General features: G+C 41.9%; 1 protein-coding gene across 1 annotated transcript; it reads right to left on the reverse strand.

Annotated features, from left to right (window-relative positions):
- Positions 1-895: 895 nt before the first annotated feature.
- hmga2 (high mobility group AT-hook 2) lies at positions 896-16,687 on the reverse strand. Its single transcript, XM_056368270.1, has 7 exons — positions 16,140-16,687; positions 14,907-14,993; positions 6,458-6,508; positions 1,974-1,993; positions 1,339-1,392; positions 1,142-1,222; positions 896-962 (listed from the first exon to the last, which is right to left on the reverse strand). Exons 1-7 carry the CDS (start codon positions 16,245-16,247, stop codon positions 896-898), a joined length of 468 nt encoding a protein of 155 aa, XP_056224245.1. The 5' UTR covers positions 16,248-16,687.
- Positions 16,688-17,694: the final 1,007 nt, after the last annotated feature.

Below are 17,694 nucleotides of genomic sequence, written 5' to 3' on the forward strand. Positions count from 1 at the left end.
GGACAGACTGAGGGCAGCGAAACAGTTTGGCTTCCAAACCCTGGTTGACCAGAGGAAAGGGCAGAGCACAAATAGAAAAGGAATATATAACACATACAAATGGTGCGATTCCCGCTTGGCATTTGTTGGAACGTCGATACGTAAATCGTCTTTGTTTCGTTTCGTGCTGTACTGGTGCCATTCAGTGAGTTCAGCAACCGTCTCAGTGTGATTTAACATGAACTGTATCAACACTATCATTAATTTTGTACCACACTCTGTGAAATATTCAATTATTATTAGCAATGATCTAATTCCAGCATTAAAAAGTTGAGGTATTTTTACACAAAAACAACTAGGATGACACTCAGTAGAGCGTGTACCTCCGCCAAGGCCGAACTATCCTACCTATCTGTCCACCAGCACCAACATTATTAACCGGATTGGCACCCAATTTCCATGGGTTCGTCCCTGGTCGATGCCTCACCTCTCCACCAAGTTTGGTGCAAATCGATCCAGTGCTTTTTGCTTAATTCTACTTACAACAAAACAAATAAACAAACAGGTGAAACCTCCTTGGTGAGACACAGTGGTGGGTTACTTCAAATTATTGGAAATTATCTGGCATACCTATGAAATGATACATGATTAGAAAAGAGTGCAGCACAGAGTAAATAGTGGGAATAGTAATAAAGAGCAAAATTTAAATGTTACATCTATCAGCCTAAACAGTGTAATCAGTAGCCAAGGGCAGCTGACTGCTCAACACTGGGAACATCCACAATTACTGAGTTGCTCAAAGGTGTTCAGCCAGAACAAAGCACAGTTGTGTTTTTACGGACTGTTTATTGAGGCTATTTTCCCATCTCAGCCAATGGTAAATAATTATTTACCCGATTTATCGCTCTCTTTGAGCCTATGGGTAATTCCTTTCATGTAGACAGTCAATGTTCCTCTTCCGCATGTCCGTGTGAGGCCTGATCCTGTTAAACAGTGCCAGCGAAAAAACAAAAATCTTCATCTTCCAGGAATCCTAAAAAGGCCTTCAGCCTCTCTGAGATATGAGATGGCAGCTAAAGCCAAGCCAAGATCCGAAACAAATCCCGGGGTGTGTGATGCACATAGCAGTGGACGTAGAGCGTTTTCTATAGGTATCCATTACCTTACGCCGCACTCCACCTGTGCCTCAAAGGCTTGGCCGATGAGTCCAGTCTCCTGTACCTCAGGGGGGACAATGCCTCTCCTAAGGGATGTTGCGAGTCTGTCAGCGTTTACATAATGAATAGGCATGAAGTTGAATAGATATGACAAAGGAAGTAAGTAAGAAAGGTTCTCTTTTCATAATTTGTGTGAACTGACCTTTCGTCATTGGCTAATGGGTTGATCAGATTCAAAGTAAGATTGCTCAGAGTGCTAGAGTGAGGGTGGAAATTATAAGAACACTTTTCCCACATTCATACAAACACAAGGTGTTACATTGTGTAGAACAAGGCCATTGGTTTGGATGGTGAGAACTTTCCTGGGCCTGAATTTCTTCCAAGTTTTGCACACAGTTGACAGTTGACACGCATCCAACGATTTCTCTAATATAAGAATGAAGATATTTACTTCATGTTCAGCTCTAAAAATGCACGAGAAAACTCATCAGTGGACCTTTAACTAGAGCAGACTCAGTACAGTTAAGGGACTAAGAGCAATTGACCTCCATTATATAAAACACATAGGTCTCCAGGTACAGCTGTTGTATTTCCTTGCCAGTAACTTCATTATGACGTCGTACTATAGGCTGCCTGGGGATGCCAAAGCTTTACTGTAACATAGCAGCTAACAGGGACAGAGAGGTTAGCTTGCCTGTAAAGCAACCAACACATTAAATCCAAAGGACAGCAGCCATTTGGCAGAAGAAAAGGCGAACTGTTGTGCGCAACTGATGAATGCGATCTTTTGGAGGGCACGAGCAGAGGAAGCTGGTCAGCTGGTCAGCATCTCAGCACCTGCACATAGAGGACAGGACCTGCAGCCAAACAGTGGAGGAGCAAGATGACATACAAATGAGGGACTGACCCTGGATCAGCCAGGTCTGACTGACCCCAGCAGTTCCTGCCAGCTGTGTGTTGGTGGTACGGAGAGAGACACAGTGCATGACTTTTAATAACCCAAATACAAACCCCAGTCTCAGAGGCACACCACCAGGTCACTTACCTCACCTCCTATTCACTTGCTTTAAAAGTCCCATATATTACATTTCTCCTGTGTTTTATTTGAAGTGTTGATCCATAAGAAGATATATTTTGGGTTTTAAGAACCAAAAACCATGTCAATGTAGTTTTACATCTCCTCTCTCAGGCTTCTCTCTGGAGCTGTAGTAAGAATAGGTCAGTGAGCCAATCAGAAGAGAGGAGGCTCTGAGTTACAGGAAGTCCTGACGGCTGATTTTAAGGCTCAGTTTCTGAATACAGGCTGTGTGCATTTCTCTGTGGACTGAGGCTTTGATACTTTCACAGTATTAATATAGAACCTAGACCTGCTTTATAATCAAACTACACATGGACATCTACCTTTAGTCTATACGGTACCTTTAATAGGTGGAGGGAGGGGTTTGTGATGGATGTAGTTATACTTATATAAGTAAAAGTATTTACTCTAGGGGAGCGGTCCAGGATCAACACTGCCTCTCACTCAATCTTTCCTGGGAACACTGTTTGCATGTATGAGATCACGTATTTGTTGTTATTCTAGTATTGTAGTAATGTTGGAGCTGAAAAGCATTTTCTTGAATCCAAATCCAGAATCAAATACACTGGATGAATCCATTGGACTGGACTGGGTGCACACTATGGATGCACAACTACCTGAGGACCAGTAAGGGTTCAAGAGCAGCTGTCTAAGTTACTTATAGGACAATGTTGATTAACTAAGGCCAAATGCAAACACTGAATCCAGGAAGAGTAGCTGCTACCTCGGCTGTAGCTAATGGGGATCCACTCATCCTGTCCTTGTCTTCTAAAAGCTCATCATCTACGCTCAACTGCCAAAACAAAACCAGCACTGTCTCGTCATTCTCTTTGGTTCGGTTACTTGAGTAAAAATATACACTCAGTTGACAGTTTATTAGGAACACCTAGCTAAAACTAATGTAGTCTAATACAACAGTCCTGCAGTAAATCCTCCTTCATGAAAGTTATAATGTTCATTTCCACTGATGTTATAGAGAGGTGTCGATTCAACTCTATGATCATTTTGGAGAATGTAGTGTGAAGTGCTGTTGAACTGTATTATACCTGACTTTGACCCTGTGGGACTAACAGGAAAACCACTGCCTGCTGGTAGACATTCCTGTAGGTGTGCATACAATTCATTTCAACACATGCAACACCATGCCCCTGCCCCTCCCATCATGTTTTAGGGGGATACAAACAGAAGGTGTAATGTTGCCATAGAAACATAAGTAGGTAGACAATTATGAGGCAAGAGCTAAAGGTTTAAGGTCAGGTTGTCATTTTCTGAAGTAAATCTGAATTAAGAGGGATTAAAAACTTTGCTCTTTGACATTTAATTTTCTAAATCACGCAACTGTCACTGCTGCATTGATGATGAATCCTTTAATGATGAGCTGTGGTTAAAGTCAACAATAAGAGCAGCAGCTAAAGAGAGTAATTATCCTGCTGACAGATCACCGCGCTAGTTAAACATTTTCTCATCCACACACATCAGATACGGCCGGGAGCAGCTTCGATTGTCAACTGTGTTAGAAAGATACAATCTACAGCACACAACTGGCTGGTTTATAGTGCGGCCTGTGTGTGTAGTTCTGCCAGGCAAGACATAAAGCAAACGGAGGGAGCTGTGTCGGTGTGTAGGTGTGTGTACTTGGGACGTGCAGTAAACCTCAACTGCTTCATCGTTCGGTCCAAGGGTTCAGTGGCTGCCGGCAGCCGAGTGGAGAAATAGATTTGATGGAGCTGCTGCGCTGACAAAGCAGCTGTGAGGCTGCATCTGATAAAATCTTCAATATTACAGTTATTCCCAAAGATAGATTCCAGACAGGAGATCGCTCCAGTGTTTTAACCCATTCACCACAAATCCTTTGTATTATTGTCAACCATTTTACAAAGCATGCCGTGAAGCTGTGTTCCCCTGTGCCAGGGAGATGCACTTCTTGGGGTGTGTTGTATAAGCTATAACCAAGCAGCAAATGAAGTCAACACTGAAGTGCTAAAAACTACAGTTCCTCTAATGACCACTAGAGTCTGGCTCCAACAGTGAGTCAATCCCCATAGACTCCCGTGTTAAAATGTCCAACTTTACAGCAGAAATAAACATGTTTACAGCCTGGTACAAAAACAGTTTTGGTCTCTAGAGCTAATTTCCTCCTTCATGACAACTGTTTATAAAACTCACCTGTTTACATTTTATCAAAGTTTATTCAAGTTATGAATAATTGCCCCTCTTCTTTGTCCATTTTTGGATTAGCTGGGAGTTAGGGGCAGAATCAAGTACTGCCAAGATGGCGATGGGGGAGCGGCTCACTCTAAGCTTCAAAACCGTTCTTCAAAAAACCAGTGGATGATGTCTACGTCCATCTTTATATACGGTCTATTGGTGCAACACATATTATCAGGGTGGAAACTATTTTCATATTTTGTCACAACATGAGGTAAACAGTAGAGAAACAGCAAAGTAATCTACTAGATTGCACAACGCAGTGTCTTGCCCAACAACGAACATTGTTGCAACAAAAACTGAGCCTGATCTAAGTCTTTGTCGGACGAGACTGTGTTGTTTAGAATTAGGTCAAATTCAATTCAACATGACACAGATACTGTAATTTTGAAAAACAAGAAAAAAGAATGTGTTTCCAACCAATAGATATTGTCATTGGTTGTGAGGGATTGTGGGTGGGTACACCTGGGGTCCCATTAGCATCGTAGCCCTGAGAGCTCAACGCACCGCATCTTCAGAAAACATATGCAAACAGACAAAACACAAACAAATTCAGAAAACATCTTCATCCCAGCCAGGTTGTTCTTTTTGTTCTGTCCCATGGAAACACCTCCGTTGGCATTTGTGCTACTTGCAGCGTGATTCTTGTGTTATTTGCGTGTGTCTTCTTCAGTTGCAGTGCGTTCAGGGACACCGTACATTAGCGTTTTAGTAAATAGTACAAAAAATGTGTGATAATGCAATAAAATTTATGACTACAGTATTGGTTATGATATCTATACACACTTACTGAGCACTTTATTATGAAGACCTGTGCACCTGCTTATTCATGCAATTATACAATCAGCCAGTCACGTGCATTCATCAGCAGTACAATCAGGAGCCTCAGTTAATGTTCACATCAACTTTGACGTTTGGCTTGATGGTACAATGTCCCTTTAAATTTGGCAAAGCTATACTGAGGAAGGTGCTTTATATGAAATAGTTTGTTGTATGCACAGGTTGCAAAGCATGCAGGGATTAATATTTGCTTCAACAGTGCAGGTCACCTGGTTTGCCTGCTCTTGTAACTCTCAAAAATGCCCATGGCTTTCTGCTGTGACCTACTGGGAGTCACTCCAAAGACATTAGACTTGACGTAAAGCCTGAACCGCCATCCTGGCAGCTGTAGGCCTGCTGCTGAAGAAGGCCATGAAGGCGGAGGATTCAATGCCCTGCATGTGAACAAAGCAGCTAATTTACTTTGCTGCAGATTTTAAAGCCGCCACATGGAGCTAACAAGTCCCAGCATGAGCTCGCACCAGTAAACCAGCAGAGTGTTGACAGTGGAGAATATACTAAATGTGCAGGGTTGATTCTTGGAACACACCATTCCTTCCAGGAAAATAAATATAAAACACACACTTTATGACCCTGCAGCTCGGTTCTCGGAGGCTTTCCCTTCTTTTTTTTTTTCCGCCCCTCTGGCACATAAAAATGCAGACATGATATATGCATCTCTCCTTGCCCTTCCTGGTGGCACTTCCAAATGCCAGCTGCTTTTCCCTGCATTATCAATCAGCTCTGTTACTCTGGAGCTGATAAACACTGAGGCCTTCAAGCTGTCGGTGGAATTATTTAAGTATTCCTGCGGCCAGCGCGGAGAGTAAACATTTTCTTTAACTGATAACACAAACATTTTGGCGATCTCCCTGAACACACACACACACACACACACACACACACACACACACACACACACATGCAACAACCAGAGAGGAAGCTCTGAATGTGTTCAGGCCATATAATGAAAGTTAATAACAAGTCCATTTCACCCACTGGGAGAATTCTCTCTGCCACAAAGTGCTTTTAAATGATAAGAAACAAGTGTGTTCCTTTTCTCTCGCAGGCTTTTCCCATGCACATTTACCTCCTGTCACAAATAGATTTTATCAACTGACACAGCTCCTTTAGTCACAGCCCTTTCTTGTGTTGTGTACGACACGTGTTCCAGCAGCGCACACAAGCTCAGAGCTTAAGAGAACCACTGACTCACCCATTTCCTGGGTCGTCCTCTGGGTCTTTTCACTCCGGTTGCCTCGGCTTTCTGTGAAGACATAAAAAAAAAAAACTCCTGTGACTTCATGACATACATGACATTACCGTGTTATATACGACATATGATCATCCAAGATTTAAAAAAAAAAAAAAAAAAGTGACATGTACGCATGTAGTTAAGGTGTTTTGAATGTGCTTTTCCTATAGACACCACGTTACAAGATGGCAGTCCATTCATTCCTCTGAAAGCGCGTAGCCTGGGGTATTGTCCTTTTGGAAACATTAGAAGAGTGGTTCTCAAAGTGCGGTCCCAGGGGTCCTTGAGGGGCTTCCTGGGGGACTCATTTATTTTCACATCCATAAGTAACAGAGTGACATGGTCATGAGTTTCAAACACTTTCTGTAATAAAACACTGAATAGCAAAAATCCTGTCAGATAGGTTCCATTGTGTCACTTTAGGGGTCCTTGACGTGAAAAAGTTTGAGAACCACTGCGTTAGAACATGAGAGCATGAATTCAATAAAAAATGATTTACTGATAGTGATCTTTACCAGAACTAATGGATCAAATTCTGATCAAGCAAATGGTCAAATCAAGGTGTTAGTGGTGCTGCACTTTGCACCTCACAGTCTTCACAGTCGCCCATGAGTCTGTTGGTCTTAAACTGAGGTGTGGTCAGGCACATTGATATGTTGAAGCAGCAGAAAGCGTTTTTGCAATCGATCAACAAAAACCTGGTCTGAAGTCAGTGACGCAGTATTTCACTTTTATTTAAAAACCTCCCTCTGATGAAAGTCAAGTGTTTCACCTTGTTACCATCCATATGATGAGTGAAATAATCATCTACACCATGACTGAGTGTTTCCACCTTGAATTGCAGTGAACCAATGACAGTCTCATAAACAATCCAACCAATCCTGTCAACTTGTGGGGACGGGGGGCGGGGCTAAATAAACCTGAAACCTTGTCAGCACAGAGAGAGTTAGCATTAGCACAACCACTAACACTGTGTCAGCCACTGCCAGTTACAAGCTAACAAACAACATGAACAAATAAAAGATGCTAACTATGCTAACCGTTCTGATACGTCTGCGAGTCTCTGGTTCTGGTCTCAACAGACTCCTCCTCTGAGTCTGGGTCTGACTGAGGCTCAAACATGTTTCCTCCTCTTACCGTCTTGATACTCTCTGCTCTTTCACCTGTCCACCTGGAGCAAGCAGGTGGTGGGCGGGGCATAAGGCCTGATCCAGATTTCTCAACCAGGAAGTAAAAGGAGATGAGCTTTAGATCCAGTTCTTGTGTGTGAAAAACATGTTTAACTAAATATGAATCCTAGCAGAGGATTTTTACAGTGTTTAAAACAAGTCTAAAGGATCTTTAAGGACGAATTATCAAGAGAGTAATATGCACAATGTGCATCCTACACTCTGCCTGTTACACACAAGCAGAGTGTGCCACCATGTTTCTCATCACCTGAACTAAATTTGTGCACAGTTTGCGTCAGGACTGGACTCACTGGTCAGTCACAATATGCGATCAACTGACTGCAAATAAAATCTAACTCTATAATAGCAATCCACCAAGCTGCAGCACACCTGGCTTTTAAAGAGAATGGGAGATGCGCCCTGATTGGGTTATTAGATGTTACACCCAAAACACTCCCATGAATAATTAAGAGACTGAGTGCAACCATTTTGAACCATGCGCCTGGAGCGTCTGTCTTTTCCATCATTAAAATAGCAAAACTGACATGGACACGCCCTGAATGCATTAAAATAGAGCCCAAAAAGCAGCTTCACCGTGGCCATTACGTTAATATGCCAGCTCAGGACACTTTCCCTGAGCTTCATTTTCCATGGCTTCTATATCTTATCTTATTTTCATATCTTTGGTCATTGTTTCTATCAGTTAGAATAACAGTGGAGTCACTAGGTTATTTTCTGACATCTGGGAACGCGGTGAGATCACTACAACAAAGCCCTAAAGGTGAAGAAAAGTGAGCAGTCCAACAATCAGACATGTTGGACACAAACCAACAGTTTATCCCTCTGTGTGCACAAAACTGCAAGAAACTGAGCTCTGCAAAAAGTGGGTGCGTAAACTGTGACGGATTTTTAAAACAGACAGTTTGTGTAACAAATGTACAGATCACTTTAGTTACCTCCTCCAGATAAGTTTGACTAACCTTGGGGTTTGTTTTCAACCCGTCTGACCATCTGACTCCTCTTGTTACTTGACCTCAGGTATTAGCTGGAGTACAGTATTATCATGGCTGATAGAAATGATGTCCAAAAGTACAAAAGTAAAACAAATAAAATTTCAACAAACCAGAATTTTTGCTATAACAATAAATGAAGTATTCAAGTAAGTAAATACCCACGAGAGCATCAAATGTGTATTAATCCGCCCTTGAAAATAGTTCCAAACAAATAAACTATTTCTTCCTGTTTGAGTAACATTTGCTAAAAACTACAGTGGTCAGGTGTTTTAAGAAATTATTGAGCATTTTAAACAAATTACTTACAGGAGGAACCAACATGTATATTTTATTCCTCTGTGCCATAAAGGTCCATTGTTGTCCTAAAACTATCAGAGACATCCACACTGTTGCACTGGGTGACGTGTTCCTTCATCACCATGAATACTGGAATACTAGAGCATTACATAGTCCCCAACAAATGTGCTATTTCCTCCTCTTTGAGTAATGTTTGTTAAAAACTACAATGCCCGCTGTTTCAGGAAACTACTGAGCCTTTTGTTACAAATGCCATTTTTAAAGATTTCCGTCTTCAGAGGGAAGAACCAATGGGCTTGGAGCTGAGTGTCACAGAGAGGGTAGAATAAACAGAATTCACTAGATTCCACTGAAGGGAGGTTGATTTTAGTCCATTCTAATGTGTAATTGTTGAACCAGCCCTTTTTCCAATAGCAGTGACTGAATTGTTTTCCTGCTGTCCCACGCTGAGCAGCAGAATGTGAAGGAGGTGAGCATGGATGTTCCCCATGTGGCTCCATGGCTGTCAGTCTTCTGATCTGTTAGGTTTCTCCATCAATATCGATCCAGTCATTTCAATTTGGATACACTAAGATTCTACCGGTGAAATACTACTCTGCTAAGAAAGCTAAGAAACCTGTGATGTCACTGAGATTTCTTGGCAGTGGTTGAGATGCAGTATTACTGATACAGTACTGGTGTACTACGAATCACAAACTGTATGCTTTACATTACTGCTAACAATCTTGGAAAGCACAACATCGTGTTGACTATAACTTGTACGATTTTGACAAAGCGATATAATTGTTGCCGGTAGCGTAATGCAGCACAAACATTTTAAAACAGTTTTAACTGCATAACCATGCAACGATAGCGTAACACAGCCCTGACTATAATGGCGACCAGTCACCTCTATTTCAACCCAATTACATTTCTTATTAAGGAGATGAATGACTTGATTTTTGTGGGAGTTGGGAGAGATTTGACCCTGCAGACTGTCCAGCACTCCCAAAAGGCAAAGCCCTGCAGTCACCGGCAATTAACAAGACCAGACCAGTGTCAATAATTCATCAGATATATCCAGGCTCCATGGCTCCTGGCTGGGAGTCAGGTGAAATCTTAGTCAAATTGCTGAGCTGCAATGAATTTTGCAGACGATGACCAGCAAAAGGCCTGTATCAGTGATATGGTGGTGTTAGGGCATGTGTGTAGCTTTGGTTCAGTTAACAACACCAGCTCCTTTGTCAGCCTGACACTGAGTACAAGCCGCCCAGGCCGGTCACATGGCAGGTGGAGTTTTTCAATTTCTCACCATCAGCATTTTATAGGTGTAAAAACATCCAGCTGAAGGTTTGAAGAGGTCCGTGCATCTCTGAAAGTCTGCACTAAACTGGCCTCCTGCTATCCAAGCAGCTTATTACAGACCCATAGATAGGTAACCTCAAGCCGCGTCAGAGGTTATGACAGAAGTAAAGGAGGAAGTCAGGTGACCTTGTATGTAGAGCGACAAAGTCCACACTAGGAGGGGGTTGGGGTTGATGGATGAGTCGACTCCTGTTTAGTTGTGGTCAATGTTGTTTCTTTTATCCATGACCGTTCCATAACCATAACCATAACCATATGATTATCTTTGTAACCATGACGACGAAGGTCTTTGACCGTAAGGAGGTACTTATTTTAACCCAAACCATGATCTTTGCAGAGACCTTTTTTGTGCCTAAATATGACTAAGCAGTTTTTATGCCTTAACCCAACCAAACCATGACCTTTCCACAACCTTAACTACGTGTTTATTATTGTTACCACGACAACGAAGGTCCAGTACACCTGCCATTAGTGCGTTCCTATGCGTTGTATCCAAGGTTAGGGACAATCAGCCTACTGGAGGACTTGTTGTCATGCACTGATGACATACTGAACATTTGCCTTGATTCAGCTAAAGGTTTGAAGAGGTCAATGTATCTCTGATCATTCCATTACTGCATGTCTATCCTTGTAACCATGACGATGAAGGCCTTTGACCGTAAGGAAAGTACTTATTTTAACCAAAACCATGATCTTTTCTGAGACCTTTTTTGTGAGTAAATATAACTAAGAAGTTTTTACCCAAGTCTTAACCCAACCAAGCCATGACCATTCCACGTCACTGAACGTGTTTATTCTTGTTACTCATTGGACCTTAGCATGCAGTCATCTTTTCTTCAATAGCACCTAGTCTTTGATCTGCATTGACCAGACAATTCTTGCTGATCATTTAAACAAACTTTATTTTGAAAAATCTGTTACTTTTGTCATTAAATGAAAGGACTAACTATCAGGTTGTGTCAAACAGGAGCAATAGCAGGTTAGGACCCTACAATTTAAGAGAAGAGTAACCATATAAAGCTACAACAAAATGATGATGACAAATCCTGTGATGTTCATTAGCAGGTCTTTATCATGATACATTGCCGGCTAGCCAATCTGTGTACTGTAATCCCAGTTCTCTGTTTGGGATGATGCATTTTTAATGTGGAGATTTAATGGTCTGAAAGACAACACCCTGTTCAATTAATCATCAGAGTGTTTTAAATGTCTGAGCAGAGAGATGCAGCATGTCTGCAGAAGCCCTGAATTCGCAGGGATCTCAAGAAGGAACCTGCCATAAATTCCCATAAATGACCATTATTCTTTCACAAGAAACTAGCAGCCAGAGCCAAAGTGAAACTAAACTGTGGCAGGATAATCTTTCTCTTTAGTAGTGTTGGTTTCACCAAACGACTCTACTACTACTACTAGTCTTAAAAGCCATTAAAAATGTGTTCTTATTTATTCATTATGGTTTTGGAGGAAACTACAGCAGCTGAATAACTTGATCCTGTTATTTTATACTAACAGTATAAAAGTCCTGCAAAGAAAAGGTCAAAAAAGTCATTTATAACTGTTTTTTTAAGTGACCCATATGAGTCTTTTCTCATTAACACCATTCCAACCTTTTTCATCACATTTAAAAGAAGAACTACTTAGTTAAATGAATGACTGTAGTCATGGTTAAAGAAACCAAACACTGACTCAGACTTGGTAGGAAATTGGAAGCAAAGACTTGCTGATGCATCCATCAACTCCAAACTCCACCTAACAAAGTTTTTGGACAGTATGGAAATGTCAAAACAAACAAAAATTATAATTCATGCTGCCACTTAAGGTCTTTAGGCATATAAACAAACCATTTATTTTTTTGGTGGGAAGGACAGTGTCACGAGGTTTCAAAGCCGGGCTACTGCTCTTCCACCGCACAGGCACACACATGCTAGCAACAGCCGAGAGCCCTGCTAGCTCTGTGAGGATCTACTTAAGCAAAGCAGTGTCATTTTCATGTCATGTTGCTGGTGTAATGTCTTTTCTCTGTCTATTGTGCGCCGAAACGAAAACTATGACGTTCTACAGCCACCACACACACGCCACGCAGCCTTGCGGTCCATCTGCGGGACGGGGGACCTGCCCGCAGGCAAGGAAACACAAGCCGGGCTAGCTGTTCGTAGCGACTGAATTTTCAAATTAAAATACATACGTGTGGCATCAATATAATCCGATACAACAATAAATAAATAACAGCGCTGTCTAAACCAATACTCCACATGAACTAAGCAAAAAGTGAGACACAATTTGTAAACAGAAGACAGCATTGACAGCAGGACAAACATCCGAAAGAAGCGTTAAAGCGGCGGAAAGATATGAATCACAACTTCCGGTCAGGACTTTCAGAACAAAATCAGAGCGGACCCAGGATGCAGATCCTGATTGATCTACCCAAAAAAAGATTTGATCTTTTTGCGCCCCTACCTAAACCTGACATTTCCTATGAATAATGCCTTGTTTTTTCAGAGTAAAACCTTGTTGACTATATTTTGTAGTAAGGTGAGTAATACAATTGTTTCTTCTTCCGAGCCGCCACGATATGTGTCAGAGATTGCAGAAGTGACTGATATGGGAAGGGGAAATGAACTTTTAAAGAGTATATGTTACAGGTGTGGGCTGAGCCTGGACTCCTTTCATCTGTAAAGACTAATATCCTCAGTGTTTATTATAACAATGTCAGATGAGATTCGACTGGATTATGGCCAGAGCAGAGTGGTTCATATCTTTGCAAAGAAGTGCTGAGAATGTTTACAGTGGTTCACGGTGGCAGGGGAGCACTAAGGCTGCTATCATCACGGGCCTATCACAGCTTCATCTAACTAATGAACGAAGACACAGGGACGTGCAACACAACCTAAAAGATGGATACTGCTGTGAAATTTCAAAGCTTTTCTCTGGATTACTTTTCCTTTGCCACTTTAACCTTTTTTCATTCATCATCTCTATCTCTCATGCACACCCTAGTACTTATGTGTGTTTCTGTATGTTCACATGTTGGTGTTTGCAGTGGGTTCCTTTTGCTGGAGGATCTTGTTTATTGAGCTATGTTGCTCTTTTAGACTGATGCTATACTAACTATACTTTATACTCTATCAGTAAGAGCCAATAGAAACCTGAGTTTCAGGTCTGATACAGAAAAACACCGTATTTTTAAGGAACATAAATGTGTTTTTTAGTGTAACTTTTTTCCATTTTAAATTCTCAATGTTGTTTAAACACAAGCTGCAAAATACAAGGATTTCGCCCGAGTGAAATGGTTTAAAGAAAGCAAAATTTCAACTTACATCAGAAAGATCTGATCACACAATAAGTAAAGATGTCTGCGAACGTCTAGACGCTCAGTTATCAGTATCAATTTGGACCGAACGATATGCGAAAGAAATCATATCGCGATTGTGATATGAGTCACGATATCAGTTTGAATTGTTTTTGCATTTCATTTTCACTGGTAAAAAATCTAAAAAAATTTTTTGTTTGTTTGGGTCTGAACCAAACAAACTCATCTGTGGTTTGTTGTGACACATTTTACCTTTATCAAAAAAAATGGCAGCTCTTGCCATTTGGATATTGCACTCTGCCATATTGCGATTATGATAATATTTCGATGAATTGTTCAGCTCTAGCACCGATACCAGACCTAGTCAGGACCGTTCACTGATCCTTCCTGAATATTCAGACATCGAGGAAAAACACTTTGATTCTCCATTTGTTTTAAACACAACATTTACAATAGTTTGGTTTGGTCATGGTCATGCTCTCTCTAACAACCGTCCCTCGCATTAGAATTAGACAATTATTTACTACAACGACTTATAGAATCACATGCAATCCAGTACAAAAGTCCAGCAGAGACCAAAAAAAAACATCTGTATTAGTGTGGCTGCAGTCGGTATGTAGCTGTTTTCCTCCATCACACTGAAACATGCTTCTAATATTTTCTTAATCCAACCCCAAGAAACAGAAACACCTGGCGATATAGTGTTATCTAACTCACACCCACCACTACTGCAACTATATCTAAATCCAGTCATCTTCTACTCAGCACTCTCCTGTTAACACTAAGCAGAATTTATAGCAGGGCTGTTGTACTATTAGATTGCACAGGTGAACATGCTGAACAGGTGAAGCGGTACACAAGTGGAGGATGTGAGTTTTCTTTGAAGAGCGCCCGCAAAAAACCCTGCAAGAGTGCGACTCAGTGTGTGTGTGTGTGTGTAACGGAGGTTATGTTGAGGTTGAGGTAAGGTTTGCAGCTCACCTTGCAAACCAAAAGTCAAAGCTTTACATATAAACTTGCTGCAATGACATCATTCACATTTAAAGTGATCTCAGCGACGGAGAACACACAGGCGGATTCATGACAACAACAACAACAACAACAAAAAAGAATCTCTCCTGAGGTCTGTGCTGTGGAGGGTCCCGATTGAGGATGACATTTTAAAAAAATGAAAAGGTGTGTTGATCCCACATGCGTCCGCTCCTCCGCTGTACTGATTATGGACTGTAAGTGGTTATCAAAGGTGTCTGTGTCATTCCTGCTCTGAGGCTCCTCACCTTCTGCGCTGCCTTGGAGGGGCCCTTGTTCTTACTTCCTTTGGGGCGGCCCCTTGGTCGCTTGGGGACAGGCTCTCCACTTGGCTCCTGAGAGAGGGAAGGGAGGACATGAGATGGGTGTCAAGGACAGGAAACAAAGCCTTGAACCCCCCCCCACCACCACCACCCAACCTCTTTGGTCCATGCATGTAGTGGGGACATAAATCTGTGTACAGGACTTCACCGTGGGGACTCCACTTGCTTTTAGGGACAAAAAAGGAACCCAGCCTTCATGGCTTTGGAGGAAGACTGGGTTTAAGGTTAGGATGAGGAGGTTAGGGTTCTGTGCATGGGTGGGGAGGGAATGAATGAGTGGGATTTATTCTGCACTTTTAAATTTTCTCACTGAACTTCACACGTCAACATTTCTATTATCAAAACAACCTAAATGCAACGTGATGCAGCTTCTCATCATATATTTTTTTACTCATGCTTTATAATAAACAGCTGCAGGCTGGTGTGCGTCTGAAGGCGAAACTCATGTACAGCCACAGTGTCCAGTTTCTGACACCTTCACGAACTCTGCAGCCTGTGGCGTCAATGGACGTGATTCTGCTGGGAGTGTGACTCATCAATCGACTTGCTAAACGCTTTCACACGAACACTTAAAAGAAAAAGGAAAAAAAAAAAAAGAAAAGCCCCTCAAGTTGTCATGGCGTCTAGTGATTCAACTCACGGAAGATCTGCAGAGTTACATTCATCCCCATACCTTTCCTCTTACTCATGTTGTCAACTGGAGGCACGCGCATTGCTCATGATTTGTACAGAAACATATTGGGCTCACAAAGCGAATGAAAACAGCAGGAACTGTGCTCCGAGCTGCGAGCTCCTCTGCAGACAGAGAGCTGTACCTCACAGGAGCCATGAAGAGCATGAGGGAAGTTATGGAGGACTGCACTCCCTGCTTTAATGTAAATACGGAGCAATCTGTTGCAAAATCAGCTCATTTTCACACGGGCTATGAAACATTTGCACAGTTAGTTGCAAGTAAATGAAATCAGAGCCGCTTCTAAACACGCTGCTGCTGCTTTACAGGAGCGAGGCAAAGCCGAAGTTTAAACCTCAACTCTCCGACTTCAAGTGTCGAGTCTATAGGATTCAAACTGCAGCACATCCTGCATCGTACTTGCAGAAATTAAGTCGTGAAAAGAGATACCATCCTGTCCAGCAGCGAGGCACAAACTCAACACTCACTTTCTGGGGCTTCCTCGGTCTCCCCGGCCTCCTCTTCTGGGGCTCCGCGGCCCCCGTGGGCTCCTGGGAGCCGGAGCTCTCCCCGGCCTCGTCCCCGCGTCCGCTCATGGTTCCCGGCGCTGCGGCTCCTCCGTTCTCCCGGTGAACAGAAAAGACTTCAAAAGAGAAAGAAAGGATAGAGGGAGGGAGCCGACGACGATAGTTTCAGTGGCACTTTCACAGGTCCGCTGTCTTCTCGTGAGTCCTCCACAGGCGGGACGACTGGCGGCTTTGAAGCTGATAAAGTGAAGCCAGGGAGCAGCTGGAAGGTTTGGCTCAGTGAGCATAAGACAGGACACCGGGGACATCGGACTCTGAGAAGCCGAGCAGCTCCGACTGAAACTCGGCTACAGCACCCCCGCGGCACCGGGCAGGACCATGCAGCAGCAGCGGCGGCGGCAGCAGCAGCGAGGCGTGACAGCTCAGTCCGGATCGTCTGGGAAGTGTGGGCATAATAACCACATCCACACTACTCCAGAACCAGGCTCCACTCAATAAGGATGGAGTTAAAAAAAAAAAAAAAAAGGAAGAAGAAGAAGAAGAAAAAGGAAAGAAATCACCTCTCTCCTGTGGGTGGATAATACAGGCGGGGGGAGGGGGAGGAGGGGGGGGGGGGTCTGGATGGGAGCCAGAGAAAACAGAGGAGACGGAATCCTGGCTGCAGGCCAGAGCTGGCAGCCCGCGTTTATGAATTAAATTCACATTTTCACGCGTTTCAATGGAATCCGGATTCCACAGAGGTGAATTCATTCAGAATTCATTCACCTCCGTGGAATATGAAGCTACTTCTTGAATCTGGAGGCAGTTTCATCTCTACACTGAAGTAAGAATAGATACAAACAGATAATAAGTGCTGCATTAAACGTTAAGTCCATTTACAGCCTTTTGATTTACACAACTTCATTGAAAGTTAACTGTACATCTACTCAAGCTGCCTGTAGGTGTAACTTACTGTCCTGTAAGTTGATACGAAACATCTGAAAACAGCAGCCTAACGATATCTAATGAAAAATTATACGCAAATGTAACATATGAATATATATTGAATTTCCATATATGACATTCTGTATATGTACATATAAAATAAAAACAAAATTATATATAAAACCTATTTGAAAATGGACCTATTTCATATATGGACATATATATTTGCCAATACAAATATGTATGTTTATGTGTGCTTATATTGTAGACAAGTTACATATATATATATATATATATATATATATACCAAAGCCTTTCAGTAAATCTTATTATATACAGTAGGGTCTAGGGAAATGGGAAGATAGCCATGTTTAAAATTAATGAGCGCTTGATAATAAAAACCTATATAAACATATAGAATATGTTCTTTTGGTAAACTAACACATATAAGTTAAATACACATTGTTAGCATTTATGGTTGCAACATATTGTAATATAAAAATTATTCATATAGATATTTTTAATATATGTACATATACAAATTTTACTATGGGTGTTATAAACTTCATATCTACAGAATGTATATATGTGA

Source organism: Seriola aureovittata, chromosome 22 (assembly GCF_021018895.1).
Source record: "Seriola aureovittata isolate HTS-2021-v1 ecotype China chromosome 22, ASM2101889v1, whole genome shotgun sequence".
NCBI classification, from domain to species: Eukaryota; Metazoa; Chordata; class Actinopteri; order Carangiformes; family Carangidae; genus Seriola; species Seriola aureovittata.